The following is a 13198-nucleotide window of genomic DNA, read 5'->3' on the forward strand; positions in this document are numbered from 1 at the left end:
ATTTCATTCTTAATGTAGCAAAACAGTGGAGGAAGTTACTATTAAGCTGACACTCATGTCAACACAAACTGGAGGTGGCAACAGAGCAGAAAATAAGGTCTCAAGACTGCAGTGGAGAAATCTGTAGGAGAAGTGCAACCATTTCATGTGAAAAGAGCCGTCCAGCTGAGCAGATAGAGATCAAAGAACTGCCGGGGTCCTGGCTGAATGTTCGCTCACAAGCCTAAAACTAGCTTTTCTAATCACCTGTGCTGTCAGTAGGAGGGTCAGTATAAAAGTTATTAATCCCCAAACAAAGAAAAAGGTAACAATTGTTTGTCTGCAACTGAAAAACTGTCTGCATTTTATTTTATTTTTTTATGTTAAAAGTTTAGGGCTCAATTTACTGTCTGAATGTAACTTTGCTTTTAAACCATGCAGAGTCAGTTGGAAATGTAAGAATGAATAAGTTAGTGGTGGGGTACAAGTTCCCAAAACTGTGACAAAAAGCAATATGCTGCAAAATGTTTGGAACAATCCCCTGAGGCTTGAAAACTAATCTCTGACTGCTATGGATTCAGTGGGTGGTAATACGATTTAAGCCTTAAAGTGTTAATCCTTAAGATCCTTAAGACACTCAATGAATTGCCGTTTTGCGGCATAATGTCTGTATGCTAATTACCACCTTTGCTGGCAAAAACCACCATTGATGAATCCAAACAGGAACTCTGATGTGATCTATGAAGGCTGCAGAGAAGAAGCCAACAAACTGAAAATTGGGTTACCAAGTTTTCAAGTGTGGAGCAAAAATTTTCTCTTCGTAAAAATGTTTCCTTTAAAAAGAAAATGCTCTCATTTGCTCATTTACAAATACATTTTTTGAAAACCTTCCATGTGACCTACTACTTGGTCAAAGGTCATTGCAAAAGTTTTAAAAATATGATGGTTTCCAGGATTAATCCTGAAAGTAATTACATTGGAAGCAACAGAGAGAAATGTGTTTAAATTTGACATTCTAAAGAACAGTGCTGGAAGCAGCAATAAAAATATCACTCCCACGATTTATCCAATAACAATACTTCCTTTGTAGCAAAGACACAGCAAGTTAAAGTACAAGAAAGCCAGTGGGTGTTGTAACAGTCATAAAATCTCTTCAAAACATGCTAAGGACAAGAAAAACAACTCTTTTAACATATATTTGCTTTGTTTAGGGATTTCAAGCCATTTGTTTAGTTAAAGAACTTCTGGTAAATTACTAGCTTCAAGCTGCACTGTAGGAATTTCTATAGACTGATTTTCACATGTCTGTTCTAAAGTTCTAAATTATTCTTCTGACAAATATTTTTATACATGTACAATGTTTTCCACAACTGACACCCACCTTGTAGGTATGTGTGCAATGTCTTAAGAGAACCATCTTTTATACAACATATGAAAAATCCAGGCACTTTTATTTAGTAATGTCTGTGATACTGTTTACTTGATTCGTGGAATTACTAAGTATTTTTAACAACAGTTAGATGTAATCCTCACGCCCGTCAACCACTTAAAAAAAATACTTTTCAGTTTTGACATCACAGATATAAACAAGGGGAGCTGGCTAAAATCTACTGAGATGTTAAATAGAAAAATAAAACCAAAAATTAACTTTTCAATAATAAACGCTATTGTAGGTCGTTTTGCAAAAAATCTAAACATAAATAAGAGGAGAGAGAAACACTTTATGCTACCTGTTAAGTCAGGTGAAGGATCTGTAATGCTTTGGGCCTATTTATTTATGTTTTTAAGGGTGTATGGCATCACAAACAATTTGAAGTACCAGGGAATTTTGTGTCTAATTGTGTCTTAATTGTGTCTTTCAGAATAATGGTTCTAAACATATGGCCAGATCAGAAGGGAACTGACTCATCGGACTCAGGCTTTCAGCAGTCATAAAAGCATGAGTGCCAGTAAGTGTGGCATCAGTGATTTCGCTAAAAATATATCTCCTAGTATGGGATTTGGCTCAGTTTATGATTAAATATTCTAAAATTAAATTATTTTTTCTGTAATTCACAAGGGATTATGCCACTGCTACAAAATTTAAAAGGCTTTTGATAAGTCTTTACATTTTGCTTTCACTGGTTGGCTTAGCACTAAGGTTCAAAAAAGTGCTAGACTATATTTTTTTAAATATAAAGAAGCAAACCATATTTGATGATCCTTGCGATTACTACTATCAGAACATTACCAAAAATTCAACTAAATACTTAATTCAACATAACTGTCGTAACATTACTTTATAAATATCAACAATAGGATGACTAATACAGTAGATTACACAAGAATGCCATAGTTAAGTAATATTGCCTGCTCATGTTAATTTATTTTAACTAAAATGTACCCGAGAGTCATACAACCATCCAATTGAAGAATTCAGTTAAGCATGCTTTACAAACCAGTCCTAGATAAACATTCTGACCTTATCAGTATATGGTTAGAGAGTTTACCTGTTCAGAGGATCAACTACGATTGCTCTAGGGTGTGACATGTTTCCTTCCAACAGTGTCTTTCTGGTTTGAGAGGCTCTCTCCAGCCTGGCAACACTGATCGTCTTCCTGTAGCCATCGTTGGTCCAGTATAAATTATTTCCAATCCAGTCCACAGAAATACCCTCAACATTATCAAGCTCTGGAACAAAATCAGCACCACAAAATACGATAGACATTTCTCAATATATATACATATATATATTTTTTTATTTCTTCTGAGATTTTTGAAAACATGCATTAATGAAACAGATATAAATGTGGTCAATAGCTTTTCCATTGTACATAATCATAACCTAAAAATAGTTGCAAGTGATTTTTGCTTTGCACTTAAGAAGCAGACTCATTCATTTATATCCCCTTTTCATCCCATATACTATATGTGTGAGATGTGTAATGCTTAAAAACTAGAAAAGATATAAAAAAGATATTTGAAGTGCAGTTTTTTTTAGTAGCGCAAATAGTGCAAAAGCTATTTTATGACCATAGACATAACAGAGAATAGGGTCTTTTAAAAAGTACAATGATCTTGACTTACAAAGGAAAAAAGAATCCAGAAGATACAAAAAATAAAAATTGACTCACCATCTTTGAGAATTGTCTCCCTACTACTTCCATCTATGTTTTGACGGCCAATGAGAAAACTAGTGGTGTCAGCGAAGTAAATGTGTCCCATTTCTGCAAAGTAGTCTATGGCTCGAGGGTTGACAAGGTCTTCGATAGGTACCATGTGCTCGTCACCAGACTTGATATTCATATCCAGGCCACGGATGACCCCAGGACGTCCCTTACCATAGAAGAGGAAGAAATCGTTTTTGGGCTCTACAAAGCAAGAAGGGACAGACCTTTTTTTACTGTTATTGTCAATTAATTGGTCTAATTCATCAGTGCTGATCCATGCATTAAACCCACTTAACAACCACATTGTTCTTATATGTTTTGCAAGTCCAGAGCCATCTATTCACGCTAATGGAGCCAGTAATCAGTGCCAATGTCTCTACTCACCACCCTCAATCACGCCCTCACTGCAAAACTGCCACGAGAATAAAAGTAATGGATTGCTTTAGCAAACATTCAATTTCAATGCTTACCTTGGCTATGAATAGTGTTTCTAATCTAAATAAGATGGTGTTTCTGTAAGAAAAACAAACAGAAGTCTGGAGCTTAGGGAGTTCCTCAGTGGCATCTTTGTGTCGCGTGGGGACTGTGTATACTCGAAACCTGGGGGAACCTCTAGAGAGGAAGAATAGGGAATGAAGTAGGGCTTCCACTGAGGGAAGCAGACCTCTCTCCAGTCTCACCTCCTACCCAAGAGACTAGGAAGCTGGAGGTGAGGACCACACATGCCTCAGTTCAATTTATCATTTTTGTAAGACAGAGACCAACTAACCAGGAGGCAATTAAGCACTGCTAGAGACCCAGATATCAAAGTCCAACAGTGACTGCTGTATGAAAAACTACATCATTTAATAAAAAATCTCATTATGCTTTAGGAGATGAAGACCAATAGAGAGAGATAGTTGATGTCATCAGAACATCCACTAGAGAGGAATAAATCAAACATGTCATGCAAAAGCTCCCAAAGCTCCATTACTCTGATCGAAATCTTGTAGGCGCCCAAATTGTGTCATCAATTTGATCTTCGGCTTTTATTGTCATCTACACAATGTCCAACAATTGATCAGAGCAGCCAACAAACGCAGGCAAACTTAAACCCTCATTATGGCAATAATCTATCAGGCGTCCCAACAGGTCGATAGGAGAACGTCACACTCGCATAAAGCTGTTTTCGCCTGCCCTCATCTTTATAACTGTCAGCCCAAGGCTCTGCCTGCACATAGCCAGCTTTATTATGACACATGACCTTCACAGGGACAAGAAAAGAAACAACAGTAATCTTGGGCTGAATTTTCTTATTTATACTTAACAGGAGCCACGGTCATCAAAAGATGACAAAAAAAGATCCATCCATCCATCCATCCATCCATCCATCCATCCATCCATCCATCCATCCATCCATCCATCCATCCATCCATCCATCCATCCATCCATCCATCCATCCATCCATCCATCCATCCATCCATCCATCCATCCATGTCACACTACATTACTTAGGAATTTAATTAACATTAGTATACATTATACCAATAATGAAATTCATAGACAGGTGTTTGGCTGTTATGAATGACAAAAAGCCAGTACAAAAAGGTAATGCAAACTTTAATCTAGGGCTGTTGTAAACGAATATTTTAGTAATCGAGTAATCTATCGATTATTCTTACGATTAATCGAGTAATCGGATAAAAAAAATTATAAAATGAAATATTGGTAAATCTGGCATAATACCGGTGTTACTATCAGATATCAATATCAGTCCAATTTTTCATATTTGAGCATCCCTAACAGTTGCTTTTTTGTAGTTTAGAAAACTAACCTGTAACAATAATAGCTCACTTTCTAAGTTAACCAGAAGAAAAGTTATAGAAAAATCTGAAATTATATTGAATTTAATAACAAAGAGGCAGGCTCACAAATATGCTTATAAAAATGTCTACAATCCAGCTGTTAGTTTATGTATTCATCTTCAGTGAGTTTAATAGATTAATTAAACTCACCTTGCCACCTAACCTGTCACGCTTTGGGTTTGAAAATACGGGAAATGCCGCCTGGAGTGGGAGGAGAGGGCGAATGAACGAACATGGGGTGGAGGGGAGGAAATAGACCAGCGGACTGACGAACCGTTAGACCGGGGGACGAACACGGGGGGAAGCAATACGGGATATTTACGACACCTTCACTGGTCACACTCAGAAACTCATCTACCAGCCATGTACGATGCGCTCCGCCACCCGTTTCTTCTGACCGGGATATGAAATTTATTGTGCGGTTCGTCGGTAAAGCTACATTTACACGGTAAGCATCAGCTACTCAGCCGCCCGCCCTGTTCAGTCTATCCGCTCACCTCAGCGCTCTTCCCGCCGTTCGCTTTCAACCAGCAGCCCCGGAGGAGAAATGCTGCCGTACTCCAGGCATTCCCCCAGTCATTTTAAGGATGCTTATTGGTTCCGCTAAAAAGTCGGGCATTATCATCAATCAATAAAATCCCCACGGGCCAATCTTGAAGATTGGACTTTATGCCGCTGAGACTTAGCTTTTGTCAACAACTCAGAGGCGGAAGTGAGAGCTCCGCGCAACGCAAATGAAGTCCCGGCCAGAACACGGTGCGCTAACTAATAAAACATAAATTAACGAAGCTTCGAGGCAGGTAAATTTTCCTCGAGGAATTTTAGTAATCGAGGTACTCGAATCATTCGAGGAATCGTTTCAGCCCTACTTTAATCTGAAAACAACTGCAAACAGAGGTGGGACTGATGACTTGCATTATTTTCATCAGATGATCATAGTTTAAAGCTACAGTTGAAGCTTGGTAGAAAGATGCAAGATAATGGATGGAAGCCAACGATTGCAGATTTCTGGCCAATCACAGATTACCAATCTTTAAAAAGCCTGACCTGCTGGTTCCAATTTTGGCCGATGCCTTTTTTTTTTTTTTGTCTGAAATGTCGCTAAATATAGCAAGAAAGTCACTGAGTTGGTAATAGCAGTTGCTACCTTCAAGTTTGGGGCAATTATTATTTTTAGGGGGCACTTACTTTTAACACATGTGGACCATCTTTTTTTTTCCTCCTTAATAAATTGAATCCTCATTTGAAAGGTGTTTTTAGTGTTCTGGTGAAAAAAAAATAATCAAATCTATAGGTAAATATTTTTTCACTGCACTGTAGTTTTCCAGAAAATATAAAACATACATAAAATATTTAAGATGACGCTATATGTGTGTGGAATGTAATTTACAAGTTAAAAGAGTAAAAGTATAGCAGATTTAATCATAAAGCACAAGGAAGTGCATAATAATGAACAAAGAAGGATCAAAGTGAAACACTGACATCTGCTGCACTCGTCAGTTCTAATTATTGTTAACATTAAAGTATAAAGTATATTTCACCCTGAATTAAATAATCAACATGCAGTATTTCTGCTGTTGCTCCAACTTGAATCTATAAAGCTATTCATAGCATGAACACATGTTAATGGTATATGTCAGGACCTTTAAAAATCCCAACCTGGTTTTTGAAGCTAAAACATGATAGTAAGTGAATTTTATCCATGGCTAGCGTTCATTATTTCAAGAGAAAACATTGTGTAATTATCACAGGAACAGATCCTCACTAGTCAGGTCAAGCTGAACAGCCAGAGCTCAATGAATAAGAGACAAGTGGAAGAATCTTAATTCACTGCAAGTATCTTCGTGTTATTCATAGCAGAATGAGATTTTTTTTTTAAAGTCCAGCAAATATACCTAATCATAAGAGAAATAGAGCAAAAGATGGAGTTGCAATGAAAAAATCCTGCATGTTTAACAATTTAGTTGCAACATAAATACAACACACTTGTTGCCTACGGTTTCATCATAAGAGAATAAATAAGTCTCGTAAGTCATTGTGCCATGCCTGAAAGCCCCAAAGAAATGGCACAGGTCATGTTTTTGTTACAATAACAGGGAGACCAACTCCTTAGAATATCTAGAGATAGCTACAGATAGGTAATGATTATAGCATATAGCTACAATTACCCCATTATTGTTTAATTGTTAGAGGTAGTACCCAGGGAAGTCATTTTTTAATAATATCTGAATAGTCAAGTATGTGTTTCCACTACATAATTTCATAAAATAGAAAGATTAAAAAACGAAAAGAAAAAGTTTTAATTATACCTTGTGTGTATTTGGGATGATGGTACCACAATATGCTCAACAATAGAGCTGATGAGCTGAATTTATTAAACACTATGGCAGGCAGACAAACAAAATTTGATGGCGCAAACTCTAAGGCATTCTCTTGTTTCAAGGTGTTCCACACCTGCAACACTTGGACCAAAGTTTGATTCTGATGACTCCAAGTCAATATAGCTGTCATGGATGAAGAAACTCAACCCAAACCTGATGAGTATGAGCACAGCATAACTGTTTATAATCCTTTTTCTAATTTTCCATCAGATTTTATTGTTGTCTTTTTTTTTTTTTTACAATTTCTGCTTGTGAATTGAGCAAGAAACATCAGCCGGACAGTTTTTCAGGCACACCGTGGTTTGATTAAGTTCAACTTGATTTTTTCAACTGCTAAAAGTAGCCATCAGAGTATAAGTGTATTCTATTATGAATGCACTTGGCCACTAACAATACTCAGATATACTGTGGCACTTAAACAAAACTCAGTTCATACTTTGTAGAAACTCAGTTCATGAAACTATCCCTTACATCTTTACACCATCATCGGCAGTCTGAATTGTTGATACAAGGCAGGGTGAATTGATGCATTTATGCTATTTATGCCAAATTCTTTTTGCACACAGAGTGTCACAGCTGAAATTGAGACTCATAAAACAAGGTAAATTTTTTTTCCCAATATGTTATTATCCAATTTTGATGAGCCTATGTGAATTGTAGCCTCAGTTTCCTTTCCTTGGCTGACAGCAGTGGCACCCACAGTGGTTTACTATGGTTTGACATTATGGTCCTTTCAGAGATTCTATGTACCTTGGTGGCGACGAGTGCTGATGTGAACTATTCTTTATATTATCTCAAACCACACCATTCTTTTTTTTAACCTCTGACATCAGTAAGACATTTTCATCCACATAACTGTAACTCTGGATATTTTCTCTTTTTCAAATCTGTAAATCTAAAAGATGACTCTGCATGAAAATCCCAGATCACATCTAAAGTACTCAGACCATCCAGTCTAACACCAACAAGACACTTGATATGGGTAGCGAGGAGTGCCAAATATAATTTAGAAAATGAACAAATAAAATTATTATTTAAATGTGTTATTTTTTAAAACTACAAATGAACACATAATTTATTAAATATAGACCTAATTAATGTGCCTCAAATAAATGTATTGACTTAATTAAAAAAAAACTAGATATAATTATTTCATGATTTAAGAAATTATTATGTTCCTGTGCTGAAAAACACCATGAATTAAAATAAACTGTCAACTTCACCTATCAGACTCAGTGGGCGGGATTAGAATCGCTTCTATATTATAACTGGCTGCAACAAGTCAAGACAACTTCTCCCATGTTTTCTTTAGCTTACAGGTCGATATCTCTGCTGGAAAGTGCAAAAATAACTTTTACAACATATTTAAATTTTTGCTCTTTATTTACCACAAACTCTGGGTGAGCAACTCCAGCCTCTATTTCCCTAGTTTGGTCCGAAATATCTCTAATAAGTTCACAAGAGAGCCAGTCATAGCGAGTGGGTGGAGCCAACGTTGGTCCCGGCTGAAGTCTGAGGCAGCTTCTTCCATGCAGAACCTCAGTAAGCTTTCTTGTGAACTTATCAAAGGTATTTCAGAACAAACTAGACATATAGAGTCAGGAGTATTGCTCGCCCAGAGTTTGCAGTAAATAAATTTAAAAATTTGTTGTAGTGATTTTCAAACTTACAGTAAAAATATTGACCTAGAGTCAAAGCAAACTTGGAAGAAGTTGTCTAAACTTGCTGCTTGAAAGAGCCAATCAGATGTCAGGGTCCCTATAAAAGAAGCCCTTCTCCCGCCTGCTGAGTTTGATGGAAAGTTGACAGTTTAAATGAATTCTTGCTTTGCTTCCCCACAGGAAAAATAAATAATTTATTAAAACATTAAATACTTATATCTGGTTTAAAAAATAAAATGTATACATTTAATAGGAGCACATATAATTAATTATATATTTAATGAATCATTTACGGATGACATTCTAGTTTTAATAAATGAAAGATTGTTTTCCTACATCTTGTCTTTTTCGTTAAATTGAATGATGTGATAGAATAAACTTTTCATAATGGGGCTAACTGGTAGGATTGTGGTCATTACAAGTCTGTCTATTAATTTGAATACAAGGTTTTACTTTACAGATTCTTAACAATTGTGAAAACTAATTAAAAACTAAAAGACAACTGACTAACATTTGAATATCCTATCACTTAGTAACACCTTAAAGTGATTCATGGAGGAAAAAGGAAAATGTGTACTAACTTTTACAAGATGTTCCATCAAAACCAAGTCTGTAGCCAATACGGCAGCGGCAGGTTCTAGACTTGTAACTTCCACTCAGAAGGCAAATCTGAGAACATCCTCCTGGCTTTCCATATGAATCCATTTCACATGCATGGCTCCTGACTGGGGAAAAATACAAAAGACCAAAACTAATGTTGTATGCCACAGAAGTTTTTTTTTTTTTTTTTTTCTTTCTAGTGTACACCTTGTGAGTCACGGATGGTAGACTGTGACACATACTTGCACATGTTTACTTATTGGAAAATGTCCTTTACCTTTCGGTTGAGCGAGTTTGTGGTAAACACGCAGGGCTCTAGAATTCCCCAGGCTGGCTAATGTCCTGCTCTCTGCTGTGATGTTGAACCTGTTCACCTGCAGCAACTCCACAGATGAACCTTCCTCTGAAGGGGCAGAGTGCAGGGCGTAGAGGTAGTCCTCAAACACAGCTAATGCATATACGTATGACACCTGAAACATAAGAAAAAGCCAATTTGTCTTTTCTTTTTTTTTTTTTAACACAAGTCAAACCACAAGAGGAAAGAGAAAACAACAAAGCAGATTCAATATGAGCTGTATCCCAAGCATACGTCAAGCACAGGAGAGATGGGAAATGGAGGTGTGGTCGTCTAGTACACTTGGCAGCCTGTCCAGGGTCAAAAGCTGGACTCCACTGGGAGACTGCTGGCCCTGACACAACCACCCTCCATGCTACATTTAGCAGGCTGACACCTACACAAAGCAACATGGCTGGATGAGCTATGTTCACAGGAAATACACCTAGGCTCACTGCCCCACACCTTTGAATCAGGGGCATCGAGAAACATGCTTCAGGAAAAAAATATAACAAATTAAACCACTCATCCTTCTCTCTGTCTGTGGAATTTGGCTTCAACACTCTACCAAGTAGATCTTAAAAAATTCAATTAAAACAAGTCAAATGTCAATAATGTTCATTTTTTATTTGTTTTAATTCTTTGGCTAATTTTTTTAAGTATCCAATGATGGAAAATTGTATTTGTAAGAAGAATATTTAATTGTTTTATTTAAATTTTTGCTTTCCTTTCAAAAAGTAAAGTTGGATGTTGTTTTTATGCTAAACGTCAAGGACACAGGAAGCATGTCAGTACAGACAAAAAGTGAAAGGTTGACATTCAGTCACCCTGAGCATGAATGTCATTAACTTGTGGGCCTTTTACGGATGCATTTGAAACATTCTGTTCAGGGTCAAAATTACAGTATGACTGCAGGCGTAAATATGTGTATGCAGTGCACCCACAGTAATATTTGCTTAGAAAATCCTCATACGGACTCTCTTTGATCAAATTCTTTTTGTAACTTTCAAAATGCTTCTGGCACAATTCTGACTGAATGTTTGACCTTGATTGTTTGAATTTGTAAAGTTTATTCAAATTTGTTGATTTTTATGGGGCAATCAAGTCAAAAACCATTCAGTAAGGCTGAGGATTGGGTTTTGGTTATTTGGATAAAACAATTGGTCACCAAAATCTATGCTTGCAAAAAAACTTGTATTTATTTATTTATTTTGCAAGCAGGCACCAATAAAGGAAAAAAAATGGTCATACTTAATATTGGACTAAAATCTGCAACTGCCCACTTGGCCAAGAAAAATAAAAAAAAACTTTATTAAAGAGAAGTTTTACTCTCAGACCAAGCAAAGACTGAGTTATCTGGCAAGAGTAACAAAATGTACTTTTGAAGTAATTGAATTGAAGCTTTTAAGCCTCAATTCTTGACACTGTACCAGCTGTCAAGTATTTTGATGACACCATCATTGTGTTGCAAAAGGTGGATGAAGGACAGGGAATAACTCCAGGTAAATTACTGACACTCTGGTGCTCAAACAGGTCTACGATTCCTAGAAAGCTGAGGACAATAGTTGAATGATCTTGCCAGGATATCCACCAATCTCAATGATGTGCCATGAAAAACGGGAAAAATAATCACCTCAAGTTGAGAATTATGTTAAGGTGTATTTGTATAAATGACATCTACAAATATACATCCCCACACTATTGGGGATGTATATTTATATTGAAGCCTTTGTGTGTCATTCTGTAATGGATGTGATTAGATAGAGCCAAACACTGCAGCCAGTTCTGGGTGTAAAATTATTTGAAGTTCTTGTTGTATTCTGCCAATAGCCATTCTGCTACGAACAATAAAACCTTCCAAATGGACAAAGGCCCTAAACTAGCAATGCCAAGTGAGAGTGTATTCACTAGCACAATAAGCCCGACTCATAAACTAAGCATTGTCAAGTTGCACAAAACAATAATACTTTATCAAAAGCTCAGTCCAAAATTGGAAAAGTTGAGTAATGTTATTAAAATTATGAATGAGTTTAATGTGAAATTAACTCTAATAAAAAATGAAAAAGAGGCAGCTTGTTAACGTGAACACAAAATTCACAGTCTAGGAGGAAAAAAAAATGAGGCTCTGTATGACATTTGATATGCAGATCCAATGGCATTAAGATCCTCAGTCTAATGAGGGCACAAGCAAGGCAATATCATCCAAAGAACACCTGCATACATAATAAAGTGCTAAGATGTATGTTCTTTTTTTTCCCTCATAAAGGCTGAATTTCTCATCCACGCTGGTGGCAATGGCCTTTTAATGAATAATCATAATTTGCAATGAAAGGGGCTTAAAAGTGTACTACAGGGGAGAGACTATTGATATGCTCATTTCGAAGACTGCTCCACGTGTGACTCAGTTCTTTCTATTTAATAAAACATCAAGGTTTCAAAAGACCTTTTCTATGAAAATGAAGAGTGAATTAAAACCCCAGACACTGAATGTACCACCTGCCTCGTATCATGGTGCCCAAATGAAAAAAATACCCAAAAACTATGTCATGTTATAATTTGACTTTCTCAAGGGAAGAGAAATGTATTGCTGTAAAGAAAAGCCCCAAACATTTATCTAAATGGCTCCTTAAACGTAGAAGGAAAAAAGCTGTGCTTACAGTAAAATGTGACACTCACTTGGATGCCATGGATAATGGTGTGCCTGTTCCTGCCATGGTAATCCACAACGTCAATGTAATCCAGGTAGGCATCTGCCCAATATACAAGCTTCTTGATCATATCCAATGCGACAGCAGTGGGCTGCTCAATTTTGTAATCCACTAGTCGGGTCCGGTTTGAGCCATCCATGTTGCACCGCTCAAGCTTGGCCACATTCCCATAGTCTGTGATGAACAGCATTCTAGAGAAGAACACAGAGACAAATGTCAACTCAAATTACGTTCATTTTTTTATGGATACTTTGTGTTGGTTAGTGTAAGCCAACAGATGTAATAGCACCTTGCATTATATTAACTTTGAATAGATACGTTCAAATAGTTCTGTTCAGTTTTATTAGATGGGGAGAACCCTGCCACTTAAAACCAGATCTGCTACCTGAAAGGAAACACTTATGTATGATAGGGCTTTTATAGAGTTAACATTTGACATAATGCTTCAAAATGTTTAGTTTCATTTGACCTTAAAAAAAGTATAAATGTCATGAGTAGAAACTAATAAGTAAAGAAAATAGGAGGCAAAAGACAGAAAATCC

The 13198-nt window shown here is 36.6% G+C and overlaps 1 protein-coding gene across 1 annotated transcript in view; it reads right to left on the minus strand.

The window, feature by feature from the left end:
• The window catches only part of lrp1bb (low density lipoprotein receptor-related protein 1Bb), a 318836-nt gene that overhangs the window by 162348 nt on the left and 143290 nt on the right, over positions 1-13198 (minus strand). The window contains exons 8-12 of the mRNA XM_088002164.1: positions 12625-12847; positions 9892-10084; positions 9596-9739; positions 3093-3329; positions 2469-2649 (exon numbers count right to left, since the gene is read on the minus strand). Coding sequence (XP_087858290.1) covers positions 2469-2649; positions 3093-3329; positions 9596-9739; positions 9892-10084; positions 12625-12847 — 978 coding nt within the window. The remainder of the gene's footprint in view (positions 1-2468; positions 2650-3092; positions 3330-9595; positions 9740-9891; positions 10085-12624; positions 12848-13198) is intronic.

Source organism: Poecilia mexicana, unplaced genomic scaffold (genome assembly GCF_051168715.1).
Source record: "Poecilia mexicana isolate PSO_F unplaced genomic scaffold, ASM5116871v1 scaffold_2, whole genome shotgun sequence".
NCBI classification, from domain to species: Eukaryota; Metazoa; Chordata; class Actinopteri; order Cyprinodontiformes; family Poeciliidae; genus Poecilia; species Poecilia mexicana.